This window comes from Pyxicephalus adspersus, chromosome 7 (assembly GCF_032062135.1).
Source record: "Pyxicephalus adspersus chromosome 7, UCB_Pads_2.0, whole genome shotgun sequence".
Lineage (NCBI taxonomy): Eukaryota > Metazoa > Chordata > Amphibia > Anura > Pyxicephalidae > Pyxicephalus > Pyxicephalus adspersus.
In genome coordinates, this window is record NC_092864.1 from 58,006,828 (window position 1) to 58,029,191 (window position 22,364).

The following is a 22,364-nucleotide window of genomic DNA, read 5'->3' on the forward strand; positions in this document are numbered from 1 at the left end:
TTATGTGGTGCTGTGGATTTGCTAGAGGGAGGGAGATTGTGCCTCCATGTATGGCCACTCGTTTAGGTATATCTAAAGTCAATACTTTTTCTAGGTTTGGATGAAGCATGGTATAGGTAAAACCCATGTGAAAAGTTTTTGCTCTTGTTTTGGACACAAAAATAATTCTTATTGGAAAGCATATTTTCACTCCCTGTTCTGGTAAAAAAAACTTCACGTTCTGTCTTTTAGAGGAGTGGTCCCCAACCAGCAGTCCTTCGGTCATTTGGTACTGGGCCGCACAGAAATACAGACAAAAAATATTTTATTGATTATCAGAGTCTTAAAGACTTTTTTATTTAGCAAAAATGCTCGTCTCGGTCACGTGATACGGTGCATCAAAAATGAAGCTCACGAGCTAGCATAAATGAGTAACGAACAAATGTCTTTGGAGAGCTTCTTTGCAAAGGGCAAAAGGTCCAATGAATAGACAGGAAAAGAAGAGCCTATGACTTCCAAGTAAAAGAAAGCTGCATTTAAAAGACAATATCAGGAGTCCTACTTAAACTATGGGAATATCGCTACACGCATAAAGCTTGCTCTGCATAATTTGTATATGTATATTTAAATATATAAATATATATATATATATATATATATATATATATATCAAAACAAATGTATATATGTAAAACAAATCTAGATGTTACGAAAAGCTACTGTTATGTATTATTTGTTATATACAAAGCAACCAAAAGCAGTTTCAGTCAACTACATTTAAAGATAAATAGACTATCTGTATCCAGTTTGCATTTTAATGAAACTTGAAATGAAAGTTTAAAAAAACAGCAGATAAAATAAATGTAGTCAAGCCTTATATTAATCCAGTATGTTGCTCAAAGCACACATGGCAATAGCATTGCTGATATTAGATATTATACTCTGGCTCAGAGTTTACATGGAGCCGAGGATCATCATCCTACTTCTATGTGACAGCGCTAAAGCCTGGCAACTAAACATGTAGGCACAAATAGAAATAAACATATTAACCAAAAGTCTCAGGGATGCCAGCAGGTTAGGAGGGTGGTATAGAAGCACTTGAAAAAAGCATCTTAGCATTCTATCTATTGTTTTGCCCCAATAGGCTAAAAATGGGGCCACTAATAAAAGCCAGAATTCTAGTTGGTAACATTCAGCAGGATCCCCCAAAGTTTTCTAAAGCACAAAGAAACTGGCTGCCATACATAACATATCTACTATCACAACAAACATAGACATAAATTAAAATTCTTCCCCTTTTTTGAAGTAAACTCTTTTACACATTGCTTTGATCTATATTTACTCATTTTTAAGTTCTGCATATGTATTCTGTTATGTACAGCTTACATTTAAATATTAATATATATTAAATATTAAATAAAATTACAGCATTTTTTAAAATGTATTATTAGTTGAAGAACACCTGTATGATTTTACAATTTGCATATCTAAATACTTCCAATATATTCTTTTGCTAAAGAAGAGAAATGTTTGAGCCACATTTGATAAAGGTGAGGAGTACTAAAGTAATAAATGAAGCTTGGATACGGAGACGAGAGGTACAATCTTCATACTTAAAAACAAGGACCCAACTAAATTTATATGGATTATTTTAAGCATCGTAAAGCTATCACAAGGTCAGATTAGTAATAAACATAAAATACTTTGATGCTGTGGATATATTAAACTTTTGTTAATTGGTTTATATAATATATGTGTTGCTAACATGACAAGAACATTTTTTTTAAATCAAGAGGTTTAAGAAAGAAATTTGCCTTACAGCATTGATTAAAAGCGTTCTAACAATTATTATTTAAAAACAGTTCTTTCTAGTCAAATTACTTTGCCTAGAATGGGATTATGTCTTTATTTTGCTACAGGCAGGAGAAAGCATTTCCCCAGTCTCCTTCTCCCCAGGGAACGGGATTACCATTGTCATTTTGTAGTAAGTTACAAGGTGGGAGATTGTAGCAGAGGGATAATAATTGGGAATATACACAAAAACTATACAGGAACCAGGTTTACCATGATGGTATCATCTCTCTAAACCACTAGCATCTCATATCCAGGAGAGTACCTGAACAAATATGGCTCCATCCTTATGGCAAGAAAGGCAAATTAAGGTATTGTCAGGGAAAATACTGTGATCTCTGTTAGAGATAAAATAGACTTTCCCCTGTAACACCTACTTATTTTTGCATATATACACATTTATGATGTATGGTACATTTTAAAATGATGGATCAAAGGAGGGAGGGGGGTAGTACTGTTATCTAAATCACGGGTCCCCAACCCCGGTCCGTGGCCCACTAGACAGGTGGGCAGTGAGAGCACGGAGACCAGTGGTGGTCTGCGGCTCTGGCCGGTGCACCCCCCTGCAGGATCAGGAGAAGGACCCCGCTTGGGGGCGCACCGGCCAAAGTCACGGACCATGTTTCCCGTACAGATCACAGGCTCAGGGCAATGGACGGGTTGTGTCTCTGGACGCAACCCACCCACTCTCCCATCGCAGGCTCAGACCTGCAATGGATGGGTGGGTGGGTTTTGGCATTATGACATCACTCAGGGGAAAGTTTTTTTCCCCTTTGAGTGGTACAGGACTCAGTAGATTCAGTGGTCCATGAGCTGCAAAAGTTTAGGGACCACTAATCTAAATAAGATCGTCTATATAAAATGTTCTGCCTTGGTTGCTGTCTGTCAGAAACATTCCACTAATTCTATTCATATTTTTCTTTTTAGAAAATGTCAATAATATTGAACATTAAAAATAGGGCTACGATGACCTTTTAGAGAAAATGTAAAATCTTGATCAGACATAGTTTGTTAAAAGAATTCAATTCCAATTAACTTTACCCGGAAGGAGCACTATTTCACGGGCTGGATTTCTTGAAAGGAGTATTTGTGAATATTTATATAAAGCAAATAGAGAAATGTTTTTAGGGGTGGGAGTAGAAAAGATAAAAGTGGAGAAATTGGTGACATGGGCATCATGACACCATTGTACAGGTGACTCACTTTGTAAAACGTATTTTATTGTATAATTATATCTGGTTTGACTTTTATGTGACTTACCCAAGTTTGTAAATGTATTTCTGTTTGTAGGGATCTTTTTGCATAGCTCATAGATATTTTCCTGTTTGTATAGTAAAAAGGGAGCAGTTGACAATGTTTTGAATTTTATTAATTCTAATGAAGTAAATATTCAGTTTACTGCTTGTGTTAGTTTTATATATTTTTTTGTAAACTTAAAACTAAGATGTGCAAAGTCCTAAGAGAGAAATGCTTTAAAAAATTCAGGAGCTTTCGGTGCCCACACTTCTTCTACAGAACAATTCTGAGAGGTAGCCGTAACTCTACAAGTGATTACATGTGAAGTGTAGAAAAGCCTATTATAAACCTGACGAGAACAGAACAAAGTCTGGAATACTGTAATATATATATATATATATATATATATATATACTATTATAATATTATTATATATATAGTAATTATATATAATTACTATTATAAATTATATATAAAGAGCAGTTCACCTTTTTAGGGCAAAAGTATTTTTTTCCCTGGCTTGCTGACTTGAAAAGAAAGAAAGTAATAGTAATAGTTTTATGTATAAACGAATAGTCCCCCGTGTAAGCTCCATACAGACTTTTGCCAGGCATTTTTGCCCCAGTTCTGGTGGCTTAAAAGGAGTGGTAGACATATGAAGGAAAGGTCATGTATTGAAGATCTGCCTTACTACATGATATGGAATTGCCAGAGCACTATGGGTTATGATCTAATAGACAGAAAAGCATGCGCACCTTGAAACACTACTTGTCTTTTTATTTATTTCAAATGTCTGACACATACATGTATACATTTCAATTTAAGGTGTTGAGTTCTATAAACAATGGACGTTGTTTTCTTCATTAAAGCAAACTGAGAGTGTGTGAAATTATTTAGAAGGATAATTCCCTACTGGCTACTGTGGATTGCATTTTTTAAATGTCATTTTACATTTCTGATATAACAAATATATTCATATCTTGTCTTTATTGGAACACATAGGATTGTAATGCCCCAATAAAATTTCAAAATGTGTCAATTTAAGAGATGGTGCATTATAATTACATAAATCATTCACAGTATTCTTTTTTATTTCAATAAAATTTTATTACAGTTTCACAAAGAAAGGTGTACATAGCAAAATTTTACATTCAACGTTACAACATGACAAACCAACATTTACCAAGATGTGCAATAGAAAGATCTTTTATAGAAAGATTAATTTATTGAAAAACCACGATTAGTAGATTCAGAGAATTAAACAGCTGAAGTTTTCTGAAAATCCCAACTTTTCCTGTAAAAGTTGGGATTGGCCCTAACTCCTAGCAAATCTCAAGACTCCCTCTTTGACCTTTTAATGTAATGGATTCCCTCATCATCCAACATTAAGCTAGGAGGACAGGCACAAGCCTTGCTTTTATATTGTTTTTATATATTTAACTTTTACTGCCAATATTCCTGGAACTGTTTCTTTAACATATTTCTCCTTATGTAATATTTTTCTGATGCTGTCCTTAAATTGCTTTGTTTGTGATCTATGCTGTGAAAATAATTATGCATATTAGAGGAGTGGATGATTTTCACCCAAACAATAAACATTAACTTGAAATAAATTCATCAAGTCACCTTTGTTAATGAGTTCAGAAACTTGTCAGAAGGTGTTCCAATTAGAATTCATCTAACTCAGGAAGATTGCTGAGCGTAGAATACCCAATATGATTTTCATAGGCAACCTTTGTTTTAATATTATTTTTTCTATTATATGGGAATACGTCTGTTTTCAAGAAGCAACCCTATGTTGTGTATATTGAATGTATGAATTATATTAATATTAGGTATAAAGAAACATTCATAATAAAAATAAATGTAATGACTAATATTAAAGTCTAGTATTTTTGCCTCTGTTTAGTGTTCTCAACAAGCCATTTCCGGTGAATTTGAACACCACCAATTCATGGATTTATGTTGGTAACAGAAGAAGACGAAAAGGATTTTTCTCTGTACGTACTGACCTAATTTTGGGATGGTAAATTCAAAGTCAAAGTCATTGGTAGAATTACAGGTTCCAAAGTTAAAAGGGTTTTTATCTTGTGATGCTCACTAAATCTATTAGCAAAAAATCACAATAGCTGTGGACATTTTAGACTTTCTCCAGGATGTGTTGGTGGTGACTTGAAGCCTTGGAATATACAACATAAATGTGCAGATGTTTCTAGTGCATATTGCTAACTACAATATATATAAAAGAATTGTACATACCTGACTATCCACCCTACACTGTAAGGCCAAGTGCACATGGACATCCCTTCATTTCTTGAGTTAAGGTTTTTTCCAGTGAAGAGTACTAGTAATGCTACATCATACAAAGACACTTTTGACAGTTGTGTACTTCCACCCCTAAAGCAACAGTTTAAGAAAGGATCACGTCAAAGGATCAAGAAAAAGACAAGTTTGATGTGGATGAACTCAAGTCACCCACACATTGCCCTGACCTTAACATTTGTATAAACCTATGGGTGATATAGCACTGCTGATTGCTAGCTAGGTCCATCAGTACCTGATCACAAAAATGCTGTGTTGACTTAATCTTAGACATTCCAAAATAATGCGGAAAACCTTGCTAGAAGTCCTCATGTATCCTCAAACTTTTGGCCATATATAATACATATTACTTTACTCTTTACCAGGTGATAACACAAGCATGTACAGTATATATAATAATACCTTCTTATCAAGCTGTTACAAGTGTTATCATCTAATTAACTTATGTATTTTAGAAATACATTTTGCCATATAAAGGTAAATAAATGCACTTTCTTTATATTTTTTTTATTTAGACCTCTGTTATGGTAGGGGACTCAGCATGCAACATTAGCCAAACTCCAGGCAAAATGTTTTTTTAAGTTTGGATTGCATAGGGAAAGATTAGAACCTAGGCTTTAATTGCAATTTAAAAATATGTTTTTATTGATATATGTGTCTCCACTTGGAAAAATGTGCCTTTCTTCCTGCCTTGGTGAGATTTCTGAAAAGTGAGCAATTGTCATTATTTTTATTAGCCCAGAAATACAAACAATATTGTATCTTAACGCGCCATTCCTCTGTGTTACAGTTACTTCTTTGCAAAAAATTTTGATAGTTTTGATAGTTTGACCACATCTAGTTAAATGCTACCTGCAGACTCAGCTTTAAAACTCTGTGAAGATGTCATTTCAAAATACCCAAGATTATCACAAAGGTTTATTGAACATAAAAGGGGGTCAAAGATTGAATCAGATCTATATTTTCAGATCCAAATTGGGTGGCAAGTCAGCAAGGCTGTGCAGTTCTATTGTATTCTATGTAACTATTTTTAACTTATTTCCAGCAGGTTCTCTGTGAAGTTGGAATGTATTTCCAGATAGTGAATATAACTGCACTTTTAAAGAATGCGATGCTGAAGCAACAGTTTTTTTTTTCCAGGGCTTATTGAGACAGCTTGTCCTTCTACCAGGATCTGATGCAACATACTCACTATGCCCTAATGCCAAACCAAGACGTGCAGAGCTGTCCATCCCTGGAGTGCTGAAAGATCTTCCACTAAAGACCGATGATGACAATGGCATTCAGCTCATGTACCCTTATGGTTAGCGGATTTATCACAATATATATTGGAATTAGTTTAGGGCAAAATAAAGGATTAGTAAGAAGTACATTAGCAGCAATCCCATGTTTTCATCATTTCTCATAATATTTACTAGTTATTTAAATAGTCTCTGGTGATTGTATTATTAGGGAAATCAGAAAACATACATTTAAAAATATGAAACTGGGAGACAGATTGTATTTAAAGGGTAATTTATGGAATTTTATTGCATGCATCAACTGATCATAGTTCACTTTAAAAAACAAATAAGAACTTTAATAATAAGCACAAGCAGCTCTTTTTTTGCTTTGTGTTTTTTTTTTCTTTATCTCAATATGTTTATTCTAACAGTAGTAGCAAAGTCTGTAGCTACAACATGTCATTAATGTGCCTTGTTTTGTTGTTTCCAGAAGCTGATATGAAAGTAACATTAGGTCCTCAGCCTCCATGTACTAACAGTGAAATATCCCAATTCTGGATGGACACATCTCTGAAAGGTCTCTTCCTCTGCAATGGTATCAAATGGATCCCAGTGCTTGAAAGTAAGTTTGCTGATTAGTAATTGTATATGGTTCCTTTTACCAAGCTAAAAATAGGCAGAAATAATATACAACAAGGAAAATAGCAGTAAATGTCCACCATATTGTATATTCTAACATTACTGTGTTGCTTTAAATAATTTCCTTTCTGTCAGGGAAAGACTCTGGATCTGAAGTTTGGGTTCCAATTAGCCTTGCCCTCCCATTGACCAGCCAGCTTAAACCATGGCTTCCCCATCAAAAAAATGATATGAACTCAAACATTTTACTTTATACATATGAAAAAAACCCTTTTGTATGTCCTTTTGATGTCCCACATGCACTCTGTTCTCTAGAGTTTGTTTATCCAACTGGGGGCTTGCAATTAACACCATCACTTCCTGCATACCTTTTCCTATTGGATAGTAACAATTTCAAGTGTATTGTGACCTAATTCCATAAGGGAATTGGGTAATAACAAACTAAGGGTGAATACTCTAACAGATTCAAACATAACACCTTTTAAAAAAAATTTAATTAACTAATTTAGAAGTGTGTACAACATCTTGTACTATGAGAGCTTGATACTTCAGCTCCATTCATTGACTGTTCCAATAGAATTTTAAACCTTTCTTTTTTATGTGTTTGATTACCTTATAAGCATTACTTCTGTTGAAATGACTGGACCCAGTAATGTTTTTTCATATCACACATTAATTTTTATGCAGTGCCAATCAGCTCTGAAAGACTTATAACTTAGAAGAATTCTAAAAATGCCATTTTGCCTTGGCCCACTTTTTTATCCACAGAGCATTCTATAGCTGTAGGGCAGCCGCCATATTAATGGAGATTTACACTATGACCAGAGTAACTTTTTAGACCACCATTTTGTAGATTTTGAGTATCATCCTGCATTGCTTATGATCATACATTGCAATGGCAATCAATGGTAAAGCCTACAGTTATTTTGTCAAACATGATTCCATTATTATTTAGAGGCTCTGTACTTGCATACCAATATAGCAATAACCACAGATTTTTTTGTTCTAAGCACCAGGAGGGAAACCAATCTTGACCAAGCTGCAGATTAAAAGCATTTCATGATCCAAAATAGTGACTTTACATATTTACTTACTGTCGCCACTAATTGTTATTATTGTGTTTTTATGTGCAGCAAGGTGTACAGGTGTATATGGTTCTTTTGTTGGCTCAAAACAGCAATGGAGCTTTGCTTAAAGCATGTCAGAAGGAGGTAAACTTTAGGTCAGGTGTGCCAGTCATAGAATTCTAAATGATCCCAGAAATATCTCAAACTGATTTTAAACAAATACTATCAACACAAAATTCTGAAAAACTAACGAGAGTTATGTATACAGCATGCCGATCCCCGGGAAAACAGATCAAATTAAAAAAATCCAATTTGGTTTTTTTTTCACCCTGTTTTCTCTGCTTTGCTAATAACACAAGCCAGTGGACATCAGGTGTACAACAGGGCTATCAACTACAGTCCACAGGGGGTTAGGAGCCAGACATGTTTTTATGAAAATCATGGCCTTTAGATAACTATCTAGGAGTTAGATAGCCCTGGTTTAGGATATACAATGGATGATTGTTTTAAAACCCCCACTAGACCAATAACCTACAGTTAGTTGTATGTCATCCATAGGCTACAAACTGCAGAATCCCTGCTAACAGTTAAAAGTGTGTGTACTGTGGAAGAGGAATACAATCTGTTGCTATCAATCTTAATGAAAATCATATTATGTTCAGAAGCTTACTTACTACTGCAGAGAAAAGGAATTTAAAGATTTCTTTATTGTTGACAGAACTTCTTAACTTAATCTTACTATGGAACATCTAGAGGTTAATGTTTTTGTAACAAGGACCAGGAGAAAAGGAGATTAGAGCTTTTGTCCAAACAGCTCCCTGTACTGTCAGTAAAGCTGAAACAATCTAAATTTTAGAGAGAAAACATTTTGTTCTGAAAGCAGATGAACATTGATAGACCTGATTGTGCTTCGCAAAATAGCATTGGCTAAGATGAGAACAAAAGGCAATTATGCTATCATTGGGACCAATATTATAATAATTCTGGAACTGAAAATATATTTCAATTGTTATGTGTTATTTTAGGAACAAAGTGGAGCTATTTTGGAAGCAGTCTGATTCTGCCAGAGATATAAAATTCTATTCTAGTTTTACCCAAACCTATAACCTTCTGGTATAGTTGACATCACAAGCACATTTACTAGCTGAATAATTTTTAAATATTTTCTAATAATATACTTATTTATGTATTGCTGTATCTTTTGCAGCACTTTTCAGAGTCCATAGTCATGTCACTAACCCTTTCCCAGAGGAGCTCACTAATTACCCTACCATTGGCAATTACCATTAATCTAATCTTAGGCTGATTTTAGGGGAAATCCAATTGAACTACCACTTGTGTTTTTGGGGATGTGGGAGGAAACCAGAGTACCTGGAGGAAATACAGGCAAATATACAAATTCCATTCAGATTGTACCCTGGCCAAGATTTGGATTTGGGATGCTTGTGCTATAGGACCAGTGCTAGCCACCATGCCACCCACTGCACAATCTATCAGTTGTCACACAGACAGAATTGTGTTATTCTGTCCATTGGTATTCCTAGTGCATCCAATAATAATTCAAAGAAGGGTGAAGACTGAATTATTAGCTCCTATGTGGACTTTAAAAGGTATATTAAGTCAGTGTTGCCTTATTAATGTGTAGGACAAACAAACTGACCCACATATTATAAATTGAAAAGTCTTAATATATGTTCTGGTGACTATGCTATAATTACTTGATAGAATAACAGTGTTTTTGTCTAGGTATGTATCTATATCTTGATAGATATCTTTATCAATAACAAATACAACCTCTGCAGTAAAGGCTGTCATTCTAGAATAGGGGTGGCAAACTTTTTGGCTCAGGGGCCAAAATGAGTTTAAGTATGTAACATGTGGTGCCAGTATAAGATAGATGGAGAGTGTTTCTATGAACTGATATAAATTAAATGTAAAAGCCATTACCTAAAGTTAATAGAAAACTTACATTACATTCAATTTTGTACCAATAATTGACAGACCAGATTAAAAAGCCCAACAAGTCGTAGTTTGCCCATGACTGTTGTAGAGTAAGGTGATTTTTTTAATAACTTTTAATTAGTCTTTATAGTTTACTGACAAGATTAATTTCACTTCCATTGTTGATGGTTAAGAAATCTTTAGAAATGGTCTTGACCTTTTAAGATAATCCGCGCATAGTCTTCATATGCACCTCTTGGGACAATGAATATTTATAGAAGTCAATTCTAAACATGTCTTACTAGATTCACAAAGTACCAATAACATAAATGGTCTGGTATAAATGTACATGTAATATATATTTTATTTAATATATATTAAATGTATTAAAAAAGTATTGTGTTTAAACTATTTTTATTTAAATTATGACAGTAAAATTCCAGATTTTATTAGATTCAATTGAACACTTTTTGTCAAAACCTGTACGTTACTCCTGATAAATTATTGTGTCAGTACTGGAGTTCCATTTTCAATTATTCACTTTCTTATATAATTAAAAAAACAGCTATTACAATTGTAAGTTTCTGCAACAAAGTTTGATTAAAGAAAAAAAATTCAAACAGCAAACAAATTTTGATAATTTTTTTTTACAATCATTTTTTTGTCAAAGATACATTGCTCACATTCAGATTCTATGTATGTGTTCTAATGTAACCTATTTAAAACATGACTGTATATCAAATTGTTCTCTTTTTTTTATATAGTGTAGAACTAGTTTGTACATGTTTTACTTTTGGAAAGATGTCACAGCATTTTTTTTCTGCCTCAACTTTGCCATATTCGAGTAGATGAAAAAACATAGGTGTTTCTTGTTCTTAACATTTGTAAGGCCATTATGGTTCAGTGAAAACAGACCAGTCTTTTCAGTATTGTTGTAGGTGCTGGTAGTTTTTGCCATGGGGCTCCTGGTATTTAGTTTTAGTTCTCAATGGTTCTGAAACGAAATGAAGGACTAACAAAATGTTAAAGCAGTTATCTGTTTAAAGCAAGACTTCCAAATGTTACAAAATGTCATTTATGTAGGTGTTTAAATGTATAATAGCAGAATTTTAATAGTATCTGCACGCTGTCAGTGCTGTTAGAATGAACCTTTTTATGGGGAAAGAAAAATATTACAGCTTGTTAGAAATATTTTCAATTTTCTAAAGTTTAAATAAAGGTCTGTAAAAGAACACAGTAGAGCTATTACAGCAGGGTAAACAGGAGCATATACAAAAGTACTTGCCCCCACAATAACACATTTTTCTTTTTGTGGTTAGGGAAAGAGAAGCTGGATTATGTGGAGGACTATCAGAACTTGGCCACTGCTTCAGAAACCATGGGACTGGAAATTTTCTTCATCCAGGATGTGGGCTATTTCGCTGTAATGGCCAACCGGAACAATCAGCCTGGCTCAGCTCTCTATAGGTGGAGTGATGGAAGATTTATCATTCACCAATACTTTCTTTCCTACCAAGCACAAGCCTGGAAGCACTTTACTATAGAAAAAAGGGTGAGAATTGAATACAAACTTTTTTTGGAATATAGGAGTCACAATTTCTTGTACTATAAGTCAAAAATCAAAACATTACAAAGTACCAATCTCTTTGTTTATTAGATTTCCAGTAACTGCATTTACTTCATTCCCAGTTTATTTCTGTTTTGCCATTTGTGTTTATTAATCTCTGAAGTAGCATGAACATGGGTTTGCCCTCAGTTCAATTAAAAAATCACCGCACTTTGCAAAAAATGTATAGAGGGACATAGACCCAGTGATTACAAAGTATATTCTCCAAATGAATTGAAAGAACATACACTTTTTCAAATGAATCTTTGAAGAAATATTAAATACCCGAATTTCTGGGAATTTTGTAACATTTGCTGCAGAGAACATTTTCTGTGCTTTATTCTCGCTTTCATGCGGTTTCATACTGTGTAACATTTTTTTCACATTCCTAATTTTACTAAAAGCCTTTATTAGGTAAAAAAAATGCTAAATGCATTAAGCAATACAGTCAAATAATACAGACTTACTATTCAGATAGACAGCATCCTTGCTTTTCAGTGATACTGAGTGATGAGAACATACAGCATTAGTCACCCAAAGCATGAAATTAAATCCATCCTTGGCTGCATAATACTGGTAAGATAAAGTTTAAATTGGTTAAGGTTAATACACATTTCCTATTTTTTTAGCTTCTTGAACACATCTAACAATGGGATGTACACATCATATTGGTTTAATGTGTTTTACTGAACAAAAAATCAAACCACTTTGTGGGTTAACAGTAAAGAACAGACAAAGGGTTAACATGTGTGTACATACTCTTTCCATAGAAATGCTTTGTCCTATTCTGTGCACCCTTGGTCCAGGACTTCTGCACTGTTTTTTCATCAATACCTTGTGGAAGTATTGCTTCTAATCATATGATACAACCATCATATGATACATACTTGTTTGGTTCATTTCCCCTCATATGTTTACTTTTCTACATTCCTCGTTTTCCTTTTTATGGTTTTGCTCCCTCAATTTGTCCATCAAAACTTCTAAAACTAGGTTGTCTTAGAATTACTCAGGTATTCAGTTGTTTTCATACTTTGCTAAAAAGTGGCTTGTTCGGGTGTTTTCAAATATCTGTGAGAGCATTTATTGGTGTTTTTAATGCAGTGTGGGTGTCCACCCTAATATTGAAACCAGACCATTTAATAGACTTGGCACCGTTCTGGATAGGAAATGGGGCAGCAAGTGCATGTGGCTTCTCTCCTACTCATGAAAGGTCCTTTGGAATTTGGACTGCCAACGAAGAAATGAGGCAAACAGTGTGTTGCCCCCTCTTTTTGGCAAAAAAAACAGACCCCTGCCTGCTCCTAATGCAAGTGTCATCTTTTGGTGGAGAAGGCCTCAACCCCACAGGCTGAACAAATGGAAATAATGATGATGGCGTTTGCATCATAATTTCAAGCTAGATTCTAGGGGACCTTTTATGAAGAATGTCAATGTCACATGTCACATTGTCACAATCTAAAGAGGCCCCAAGCCTATTAAATAGTTTTCAATTCCAAGTTGAACCAACTTTCAAGAAAAAGGCCTGAGGCAATTCAAATTTCTAAAAACACCTATAAACACCTGCACAGGCATTTGCAAACACATGTAGAAGCATTTCTAAACATAAGCAGTTCCTGTAAGTCTATGAATTCTATTGGCTAAAATGCTTCTGGAGAAAATCCTAGGAAATCTGGTTTAGGTTTCAACAGTTTCATTTGGAGGGCAAAACTGAAAAAAGTAAAGGGAAAGAATGGGGAAATTTAACAAGGCAAAGAACTAAACCAAATAAAAAGTTATCGCAACACCGTTAAAACAACTAGCAAAAATTTTTTATTAGACCTGCTTTGCAGGTGCAAAAGGCTCTGAGGCTTTGTTTTTAGTTTCCTAAAATTATTGTGGATGCTTTTTGATACAAAATAAAATGTGTGAAAGTTGTTGGTAGTGGTACAGTATAAAATTAGTTTACCCTGATAATGTATACAATATTTAAGTCCAAAATTAGTTTGTAGTTAAGCGGTAGTCAACTGATAAGCCGCCAGCAGGTATCAGCAAATCTGTCATGTTAACCAATGATTACCCAAAAGAGTAAAGGTGCGTACACACTTCCAATTTTTATCGTTCAAAACGAACAACGAACGATCGATTGGGCAAAAAAGATCGGTGCTATACGATCGTTCGTAGATATCGTGCAGGATCGTTCGTCGTTCGTTTTCCAACGATAATAATTGGAAGTGTGTACGTAGCTTTACAACACTCAAGAGCACCTAAAAAGGCACAAAAACACACCACTATATAGACCCTGTTCTGACAGCTAACTCATGGGCTGTAAAAAATATTTATCAGTATACATGAGTACAAATGTAAATAAGAAAAACATAATAACAGCAGTTCTGCAAAATAAATAAATAAAAAAATAGATAAAAAATCAATGCAAGTAAATTTTTCGAATTAAAGACACAAGTGCATAAAATTAGAACCAATTAGTAGAAAAATGTGCAGTTTAAAGTGTGTGCGTGTGTATAAATATCTTTTCCAAAGTTAATTCAAACTTTGAAATCTGTTAATGAACAAACTTCAGTAATTTTGAAGGTGATTTCAAAGGCATGCCAAATCTTCAGAGCCCCATATGGGATTCAAAACCTTTGTACCCCTTGAGTACCTGCTTCGTGCATTGAATTATCCTAGGCAGATATCTTTGCTTTAAATTACAAAAGAATTTAGTCCCAGTTGGCTTGAGACAAGATCTTGTCCCAGATACAATCAATATGATTTTTACAAAGTAGTAGCATGTAATGGGGAAGTTGACGTTCATTAACGTCTGGTTTTCCTTTATAGCTTTTCGCAGATGTGGCTGTTTCATGTCCAACCTTATCTTTTCCAGGAAACATGTTTTGATAAAGCAGAGTGCAGAACAGAACTGCCACCGTACAGTTTGTTTTATGTTGTTTGAACACAAAGCAAGGGAAATGATGAAAAGATTTTGGTGCGATTATGAAACACCCCAGGAGGTATGAAGTACAGGCCAGGACATGCTGTGAATAAATTAAGACTTTATATATAAACAGCTGTGTCATAAGCTTCTGTTCTACCAGCTGGAAGGTTGCCGACTGAAGTATGTTGGAGAAACGAGTGTAAAAATAAAAAAAGTAAAAAAATAAAATAATGAAAGGTGCTACAACACAATACAACAGTATAGCAATATTTTGAGTGAATACAAATGTATTTGGTTGGTATACAACTACATCAAATTTACAGGATAAAATGATTGTGATGGACGGTAATAAAATAGAAATTCATATTGTTGGCTGAGAATAGCAGGTTAAAGAAAATATGACAGAAAAAAAAGTTTTTGTATAGCAAATGTAAGTCTATTGAACTGTAATAAATCATATAAAGTACAGATTTCTGTGTAACATAAATTACACAGAAATCTGTACTTTATAGTAGTATCGGTCGTTCCCATTCATAACTTTAAGGGAGGTATGGGAAATGTCTCATATCAGGACGCCTTTAGCCTGACGGCTTCCTCAGGGGACTTGCGGAGAGTGGTAAAAATTGGACCTGGTTGGAGAGTTTTCCAAGGAGGATACCTCACTGGTAGAGATAGGTGACTTTCCACATAGTTGTCTGATACAAATATCCAATAGTGTGCAGAGTCTGGCAGACGGAGATGTATCAGCTATAGTGCTTTACTGGTGAGTTGCAATTGACTAGGTGGATAACCAGGTTTTTTGCAGCTTTCCGCACAAAGATAACCTCAGTCTGAGCTAGATAAACACTAGAATCTTTGGTCAGAATGGTCAAAATGATATCTATTTTGGGGTCTTTTTAAAAACAACTTTCATAGAATATTTGAAAGTAAGGTAGTAAAGGTCACTGGGAATGTTTGCTAGGAAGAATAAGAACATGTTATACCAATTTGTGTGCCAGTGTTCCTAGCTAAGGCCTTCCGGAAATCCAGAGAATCATCATTACAGCTTGTGAAATGCCTTTTGAGAAACATCGGAAGCCCTAAGTTTTTACTCTTACTGGGTAAAGTGTATATTATAGAATTTGACAACATAACCTAAAAAAAATTCTTTCAACAATGTTACCTTTATTGAAAGATTTTCAATAATGCTTGGCTACTATTATGATATGTAATTTAAAACTATATATCCAAGGATCTGGCAGCCTTGGCATTGTCAAATCCCTAATTCCTAAAACCTCAAAATTGCAAGACTGACTTTCATCCCAAACATAGATTTTTTTAAACTAATTTCTCTGCAGCTTTAACATGTTAAAGAATATTTACATTTATATAAATGTAATTGCCCAGCAAAATTAAAAATAAAAACAATGAAAACTTTTTTTTGCCATACTGTCCCTCTCTCCAGCGCTTTTCCCTACAGCTTTAACTTTTTTGGATACAAATAATTTTTTTGTAATCTCTGACCCATTGGGGAGATTTCCCATTATTTCTTGCCCTGCACCCACAAAGGAAGTGACATGGAAACTCTTCAATGCAAGGTGTTTTAGACGGCTGAAATTCTTGTCCTCTTTGGAAGGCTCTCACTTTTTCTTAACAACAAAAAGTTTTGTATTTTTAGTCCAGGTGACAATAGTCACCAGCAGATAGCAAGTCTTTTTAGGCACCTCCAGGGGTATGGTTGTAATTTTATTTCAGGTCCCATAGGGGCCCTCCTTTTGGGGCTATGCCCACACTTAAATACAACTGAAATAACTCTATTTCTAAATACACAAGTATATATAGACCACAGCCTATTAACCAGACAGACGCTTCAGTTGGTAGAGTTCAGCTACTCACTCATTTGCACTAAGAAATTCTCTTACTTGGCTCTGTAGTGGCACGTGGTGTTGTGAGGTCCATGTGGCTGCCAGGGCTCTTATCTTTCTATTGTTTAATATGAGCTATCAGCCAAGAATTTATTGGCCTATTTTCTAATATCTCCATAGGGCCTTGAGGGTCTGAAGGACTCCATTAAGTAAAGGAAACATTCTCCGTGTGTTCATTCCACTGATTTGTCAGATCTGTTACCTCTGCTCTTCTAGATTATTGTAGGATTTTGGGATCTGGCTTCAGGCATCTCTGGAAGTTTGTTTCTCTTCTTATTGTATATTGTATCCTGTCTTGGTCTTTGTCAGGGCCTTCTCTTCTTCTTCTTAAATAAAGATTGTTATAAAAAGGAGGGGAAAAAATGTCGAAAAAAGCAGTTTCGTCCAACATAAAAGCCCTAGCTACATAAAATAACATAAATAAAAATCCAAAATCTAAAAATAATAATCAAAAGGCTGAACAAAGTTGTTGCCCAAAATGTTACATTTCAAAATAAAGTTTAGTTTGTTAACTGTCCCAACATCTCTTGATGCTGTTTGTCAGCTTGAGTACACAGAATAGAAGGTAACATCACTGCTTCCTCTGAGATCCCTCACCAGGTATTCAGGTGTGGGCTACAACAAAGATGGAAGTGCTTTATATTTATTACAAACAAGTTGTATGCATCCAGCTGATGCATTTGTCTTTCTCCAGTTTTTTGGAAGCTATGAAAAAGTTGAAAGACACTTTATGTGGGCGAGGGGCGACCTACTTGTGATAATGGAAATATAAAAGACTATCCATAGCCCTGTTTACTTTTTGTGATTTTATTTTTAATAAAAACATAATATGCCTTTCTTTTTGCATACTTAACTGAAATGCTATGTTGAAGATTTCCCAAACCAAAGAGAAGCTAAAGATTGGAGGGACCTGTGGTGTATACCAACTAAGGTTTGAAATACCAGGCTTTTAATCCAGGTGTAAAGATGTGCATGGTAGAAGCAAAATAAAGACATGAATGACAAAAAAAGAGCTTTAAGCTCTGCGAAAACATTTACTCATTTGTTGGTTGCAGTTGTGGTTTAGGTAATTCAAATGTATTTATGGATCACTCAAATCACATTTATTTATTCATGTAAGAGCAAGTGTTTGTTTAAAGTTTGGCCCAATCTTTACCTTGAAATCCATAAAGTAATGTTTATATATCATGATTGAGCCCCCTAATGATATAGTATTGGCAAATGTTTCTGCTTTTTAGTTCAATGTAATAGGCAGTAAGAAATTCAATTGTATCTGTTGTAAAAGAAGTGCTTTGTCTTGAGGTAATAATATTGAGCGTACTAATGGCCAGAGGTAAAAGTCTATGTTATCTGATAATTTGAATACAACTCTAATATAATTAGTCTTTCTGGAGGATCACTCAGCATATTATGGATTTTTCCTGGAAGAAGACCACACTGGAAATCACATAATAGCCAATAACCTTATTAACTAATTTTAAAGCCTCAAGGCATTTTCCTAAGGGGCTTTATGGTTAGAGTGCACCTAGCAATGTGGTCATTTATAAAATGTATTGTATGTATTATATAATGTATTGTATTATATATATTATATTGAAGCTTATCAGTCTTTAGTGGTGGTGTTTGTTTTAATATTTTAAGTTTTATTTTAACCTGCCAACACATTTCCTTGTTTAGGATAACAATACTCACAGCACTGTATCTGTAGGGAAGCACTGTTAAGCTGGGTACACACGTGCAATAATTGTCATTGGAAAGGATCTTTCACTATCCTTTCCAACGACTAAGGACTGTACGATGCATGAACGAGCGCTATACATTCAGCAACGTTCTGCTCATTATGATCGTTCATCGTCCATCCTCTGTGGATCCGCCAGGACTGTCGTTTAGATGATGAACAACGGGCGCTGTACACACCCCAGATTCAGGGCTGATATCGGACGAGAACCATTGCAAGTGTGTACGTAGCCTTACTCTTGATTGACCTATTGATATATTTTTTAACCAGTATGAAATTTAAATATATAAATATATTTTTGTTTAGATATGCCTAAAATGTTGCTTTCAGCAGCTACAGAGGGTAACTATCCCTATACCCCATTGTTAGTAGGAATCCATTTGGGAATAATATAAATTAGACAAAAGTGTGGCCCAAAGTTTAAATAGCTTTACTTACATGATAATTTAAAATATTCTATCATGAAAGCTTGCATAAATGCTCATGATTGACAATCATAATGTATCCAAACATTAGGTCTCATATAATTTTAATAAATCAATTTATTCTCTGTCAACTAAGAAAAATATGGAATGTTCTGTAATTTTCCAGTCCAAAAAGAGTTACTGGAAAGAAGACGAGCTGACTCTAAAAACTGTGCTGATTATGGGATGTTTTGAGAGTAACTCCAGGTACCAAATGTAACTTGTCAGTGAGCTACTATTGCTATCCAGGAAACTACAATGGTGCTAGAATCTCCAACCAGTTAACTTTATTCTGGGTACTTTGTTCATATTTTAGATATGAGACGTGAGTCTCCCTCTCCTGTGCACTCCTGAGTAATATTTACTTTTCAGGGCAGGCTCTCATTAGCACTCACATAATTTTAGATCAGGCACCCTGTATGTGAAAATCAGCAATAACACTAGGATAGGATACGATTGGGAATAGCTCCCTTGCAACACCACCAGGAATTCTCAGACGACCTGATCACCGTATGAAAGGGGTCAGCTGGAAAAACAAAATGACCGAGCTGGTAGATTGTGCTCCCTGAATGCATCTCTAAGTTTATTTTTTAAATTTGGTTTGAGGGTACAATTTATATTAGAGCAGATACAGTTTGCAAACAAAGAACCAATATAAACATAATTGTATTTTTATTTGCTGCCCCCCTCCTCTCTAAATAGGTAAATGTGAGTTCACACAGGTTACATTATGAGTGTAAAATCTCAGTTTGATCAGTAAAGAACTATGGGGGGCAAATACCTGCTTGAATGAACACTTTAGGTAGTTCCTTATGTTACATTATTTTGGAAATCCAAACATATGGTAAGCTGTAAGTTTACTTGCTCACTCTTGCCATGGCACTGCTAAAATTGGACTGCCAGTTTTCTATTACATTATTAAAGTCTGCAGTGTGCTGTTTCATGCAAGCTAAAAAGGTCTCCCTTGCGGTATGCCTTTGTAAAAACATGACCCCTTTCCAGAATAGGCCTTTAGAACAGATGTTGGAATGCCTGTGAATAGCTGTGATGGATTGAGGTAGATGGGTCTTGTTGTGGTATGGGATCACACATTTCCATAGTGTAGCCGTGTTATTGGACCTCTATGATTAATGTTTATCTGCAGCAAAGCTTCATGTGGTTGTTTTGCTCCCACCTTTTCCTGTGAGGTTGTTGTGACTGTTTTATCAGTGATGTGTGGAAACAGCACTTAAAAAGGAAATTATAACTTGCAACGATTGTGTGCTGCTTTCTAATTTTCAATGCTGGAATGCAAAACCACTACACAAGTTATTGTTCCTGTTACTTACAATGAGATAATACCTGTTATCATTTCCTGCTTTACAGCACTTTAACCTCATTAATCAAAGTGTCTGAAATCAAAACTGCTTGTTATACTACTGCATCCAATCAGATTCAAACTACCTTTGGGAAAAATGAGTTACAGAACAACACATTTAAAAAAGTAACAACAATCAATACTTTACCCCTAAGAACTAATAAAGTAACTGAAAGATTTGGATTAGATGCCGGGTATTATACTCTGCCTAATTAAGCAATCCTAAAACAAACATACAGCTTAGGAAGTATGGACCCTCTCCGGCTAAATTAAAGACCAACTCTGAGCTCAGCCCCTTTCCCCACTCCCAAATCACCCCCTTTCCTGTCTCCCTCTACTGTATGTTTTACATTTTCATACTTAACTTGTTTCATAGGTTGAACATTTGACATTCTGCATCTTCTTCCTCTGTGCCCCTTACCAGCCTTTGATGGTCTTCTGATAATGCAGAGAGCAGTGTTAGCATTGGTACCACTCTCTGCATTAATACGCTATAAATGAAGGGTGCACACTCAGGTGTTGATGGCTGCATTTGTTATGTAGGGGTCATGCCATATACACTTGTTGCAGATATGATATTTGCAATTGTTATGTGGGGACCTAAAGGCTGTACTTGCTTTGTGGTAGACATGCAGGCTTCACTTGTGTTGAGGGAGATATGATGCCAACTTGTATTGTGGTGGAAATGATGGCTTCACTTATGTGGGGGACCTAATATTGACACTTGTTACGTGGAAGATATATTTATTATACTTCCTAAAGACCATCCCACTGTCAGTGTAGTATAACCACACTCCCCAGTCTCCTTTCATTGTCCAGGGAAGCTTCCGGGCCCGATCTGTGTACATATTGGCTTCAGAATGTATAGCAGATAACACTTTGCTTTGTTCCTGGAAGGCATTGAACGAAAAGGGTCAGCATAGTAGTCAGTAGACTAACGTAGAATTTGGAAATAGAAGTCTTGATGTCATAACCAGATTCTTTAAATATTGATATTTTAGATGACAGACTTTCAATAAAATAATGATAAATCACCACATATGTTACACAGCTCTTTAAGAGAAAAGAAGCTGTTGATGTTGCATTATATAGCCACCTGATTTCTTCAGTAATTTCACTGATAAATCCTCTTCTGTGTGTGTAACAAGTCAGTTTAAACCCCTTTAAGGTTTTACGTTTTTAGGAAAACTAATTTTCACAAGTATCTATATAAATCTCTGAATATATTGGTATTTGTATAAAACATGATTAAGAAAGTGGAGTTGTGACCTACAGTCCAGCCTGTAAGAAGCTTGATGTTTAATATTTCTCTGATTAGGAGGATTTAATTAATCTGCTCTTTAGCTCCGAGCAATATCAAGCTAACAATGATGGAAAAAAAGAAAACTCACATTTAAGCATAGCTTCTACTAAAATGGAAGGTGTGCTAACGCTGACTGAGCCCCCTCCCTGAATCACCCATTATATGTAAAGATGTATCTGTGAATCTATCTGAGCAAGACTCCTTTACCCTAATGGATAGAGTCCAATGGAATACAGAGCAGACCAAATCCCATTAGAAGATGCTTTTGCAATGAATGGTTTTCTCTCGAGATTTGTTTTCCATTGTAAAATTTTTCCAAGTAAAGTTTTTGTAAAGTTTTCCAAGTAAAATTCTAAATTTACAGGCATGTTTTTATTTTCCATACATAAAGTAGGTGATTTAAGAAAAAGGGCCAGACTCCATTTTCCATTTTAGTGGAAGTTTAGTTTACTTGAAGGTGCATGCAAAACAAAGGACATAATGGGGGGCCTAGGTTTATTCTGCATTACAGCAATACTCGGTTTCCATCTTATTCCTAAAAGCCTTTTTGTGTTTTTTTCCCAATAAGATATTTTTAGCCTTGGCCAATTTTGAAAAGAATGACTTCGGAGAAGAGCTGTCAGTCATTTACAAATGGAATCCCAAAAAAATGAAGTTCTTTCCATATCAGAGTATACAAACATACAGTGCCCGTGACTGGGAAGCTTTCCATATAGACGGAGAAACATTTCTGGTTGTTGCAAACCACAGAGAAGGTATTGTACCCACCTTTTCTAAATGCCACAAAAAATAAATACAGTTTGCTATCATTATAAACTAAAAA

At 35.0% G+C, this 22,364-nt stretch overlaps 1 protein-coding gene across 1 annotated transcript in view; it reads left to right on the top strand.

Moving 5' to 3' along the window:
• TSPEAR (thrombospondin type laminin G domain and EAR repeats) overlaps positions 1-22,364 on the top strand; it is a 69,302-nt gene that overhangs the window by 23,536 nt on the left and 23,402 nt on the right. Inside the window, exons 4-8 of the mRNA XM_072418619.1 lie at positions 4,976-5,066; positions 6,529-6,691; positions 7,102-7,233; positions 11,578-11,810; positions 22,110-22,296. Of these exons, the coding sequence (XP_072274720.1) occupies positions 4,976-5,066; positions 6,529-6,691; positions 7,102-7,233; positions 11,578-11,810; positions 22,110-22,296 (806 nt within the window). The remainder of the gene's footprint in view (positions 1-4,975; positions 5,067-6,528; positions 6,692-7,101; positions 7,234-11,577; positions 11,811-22,109; positions 22,297-22,364) is intronic.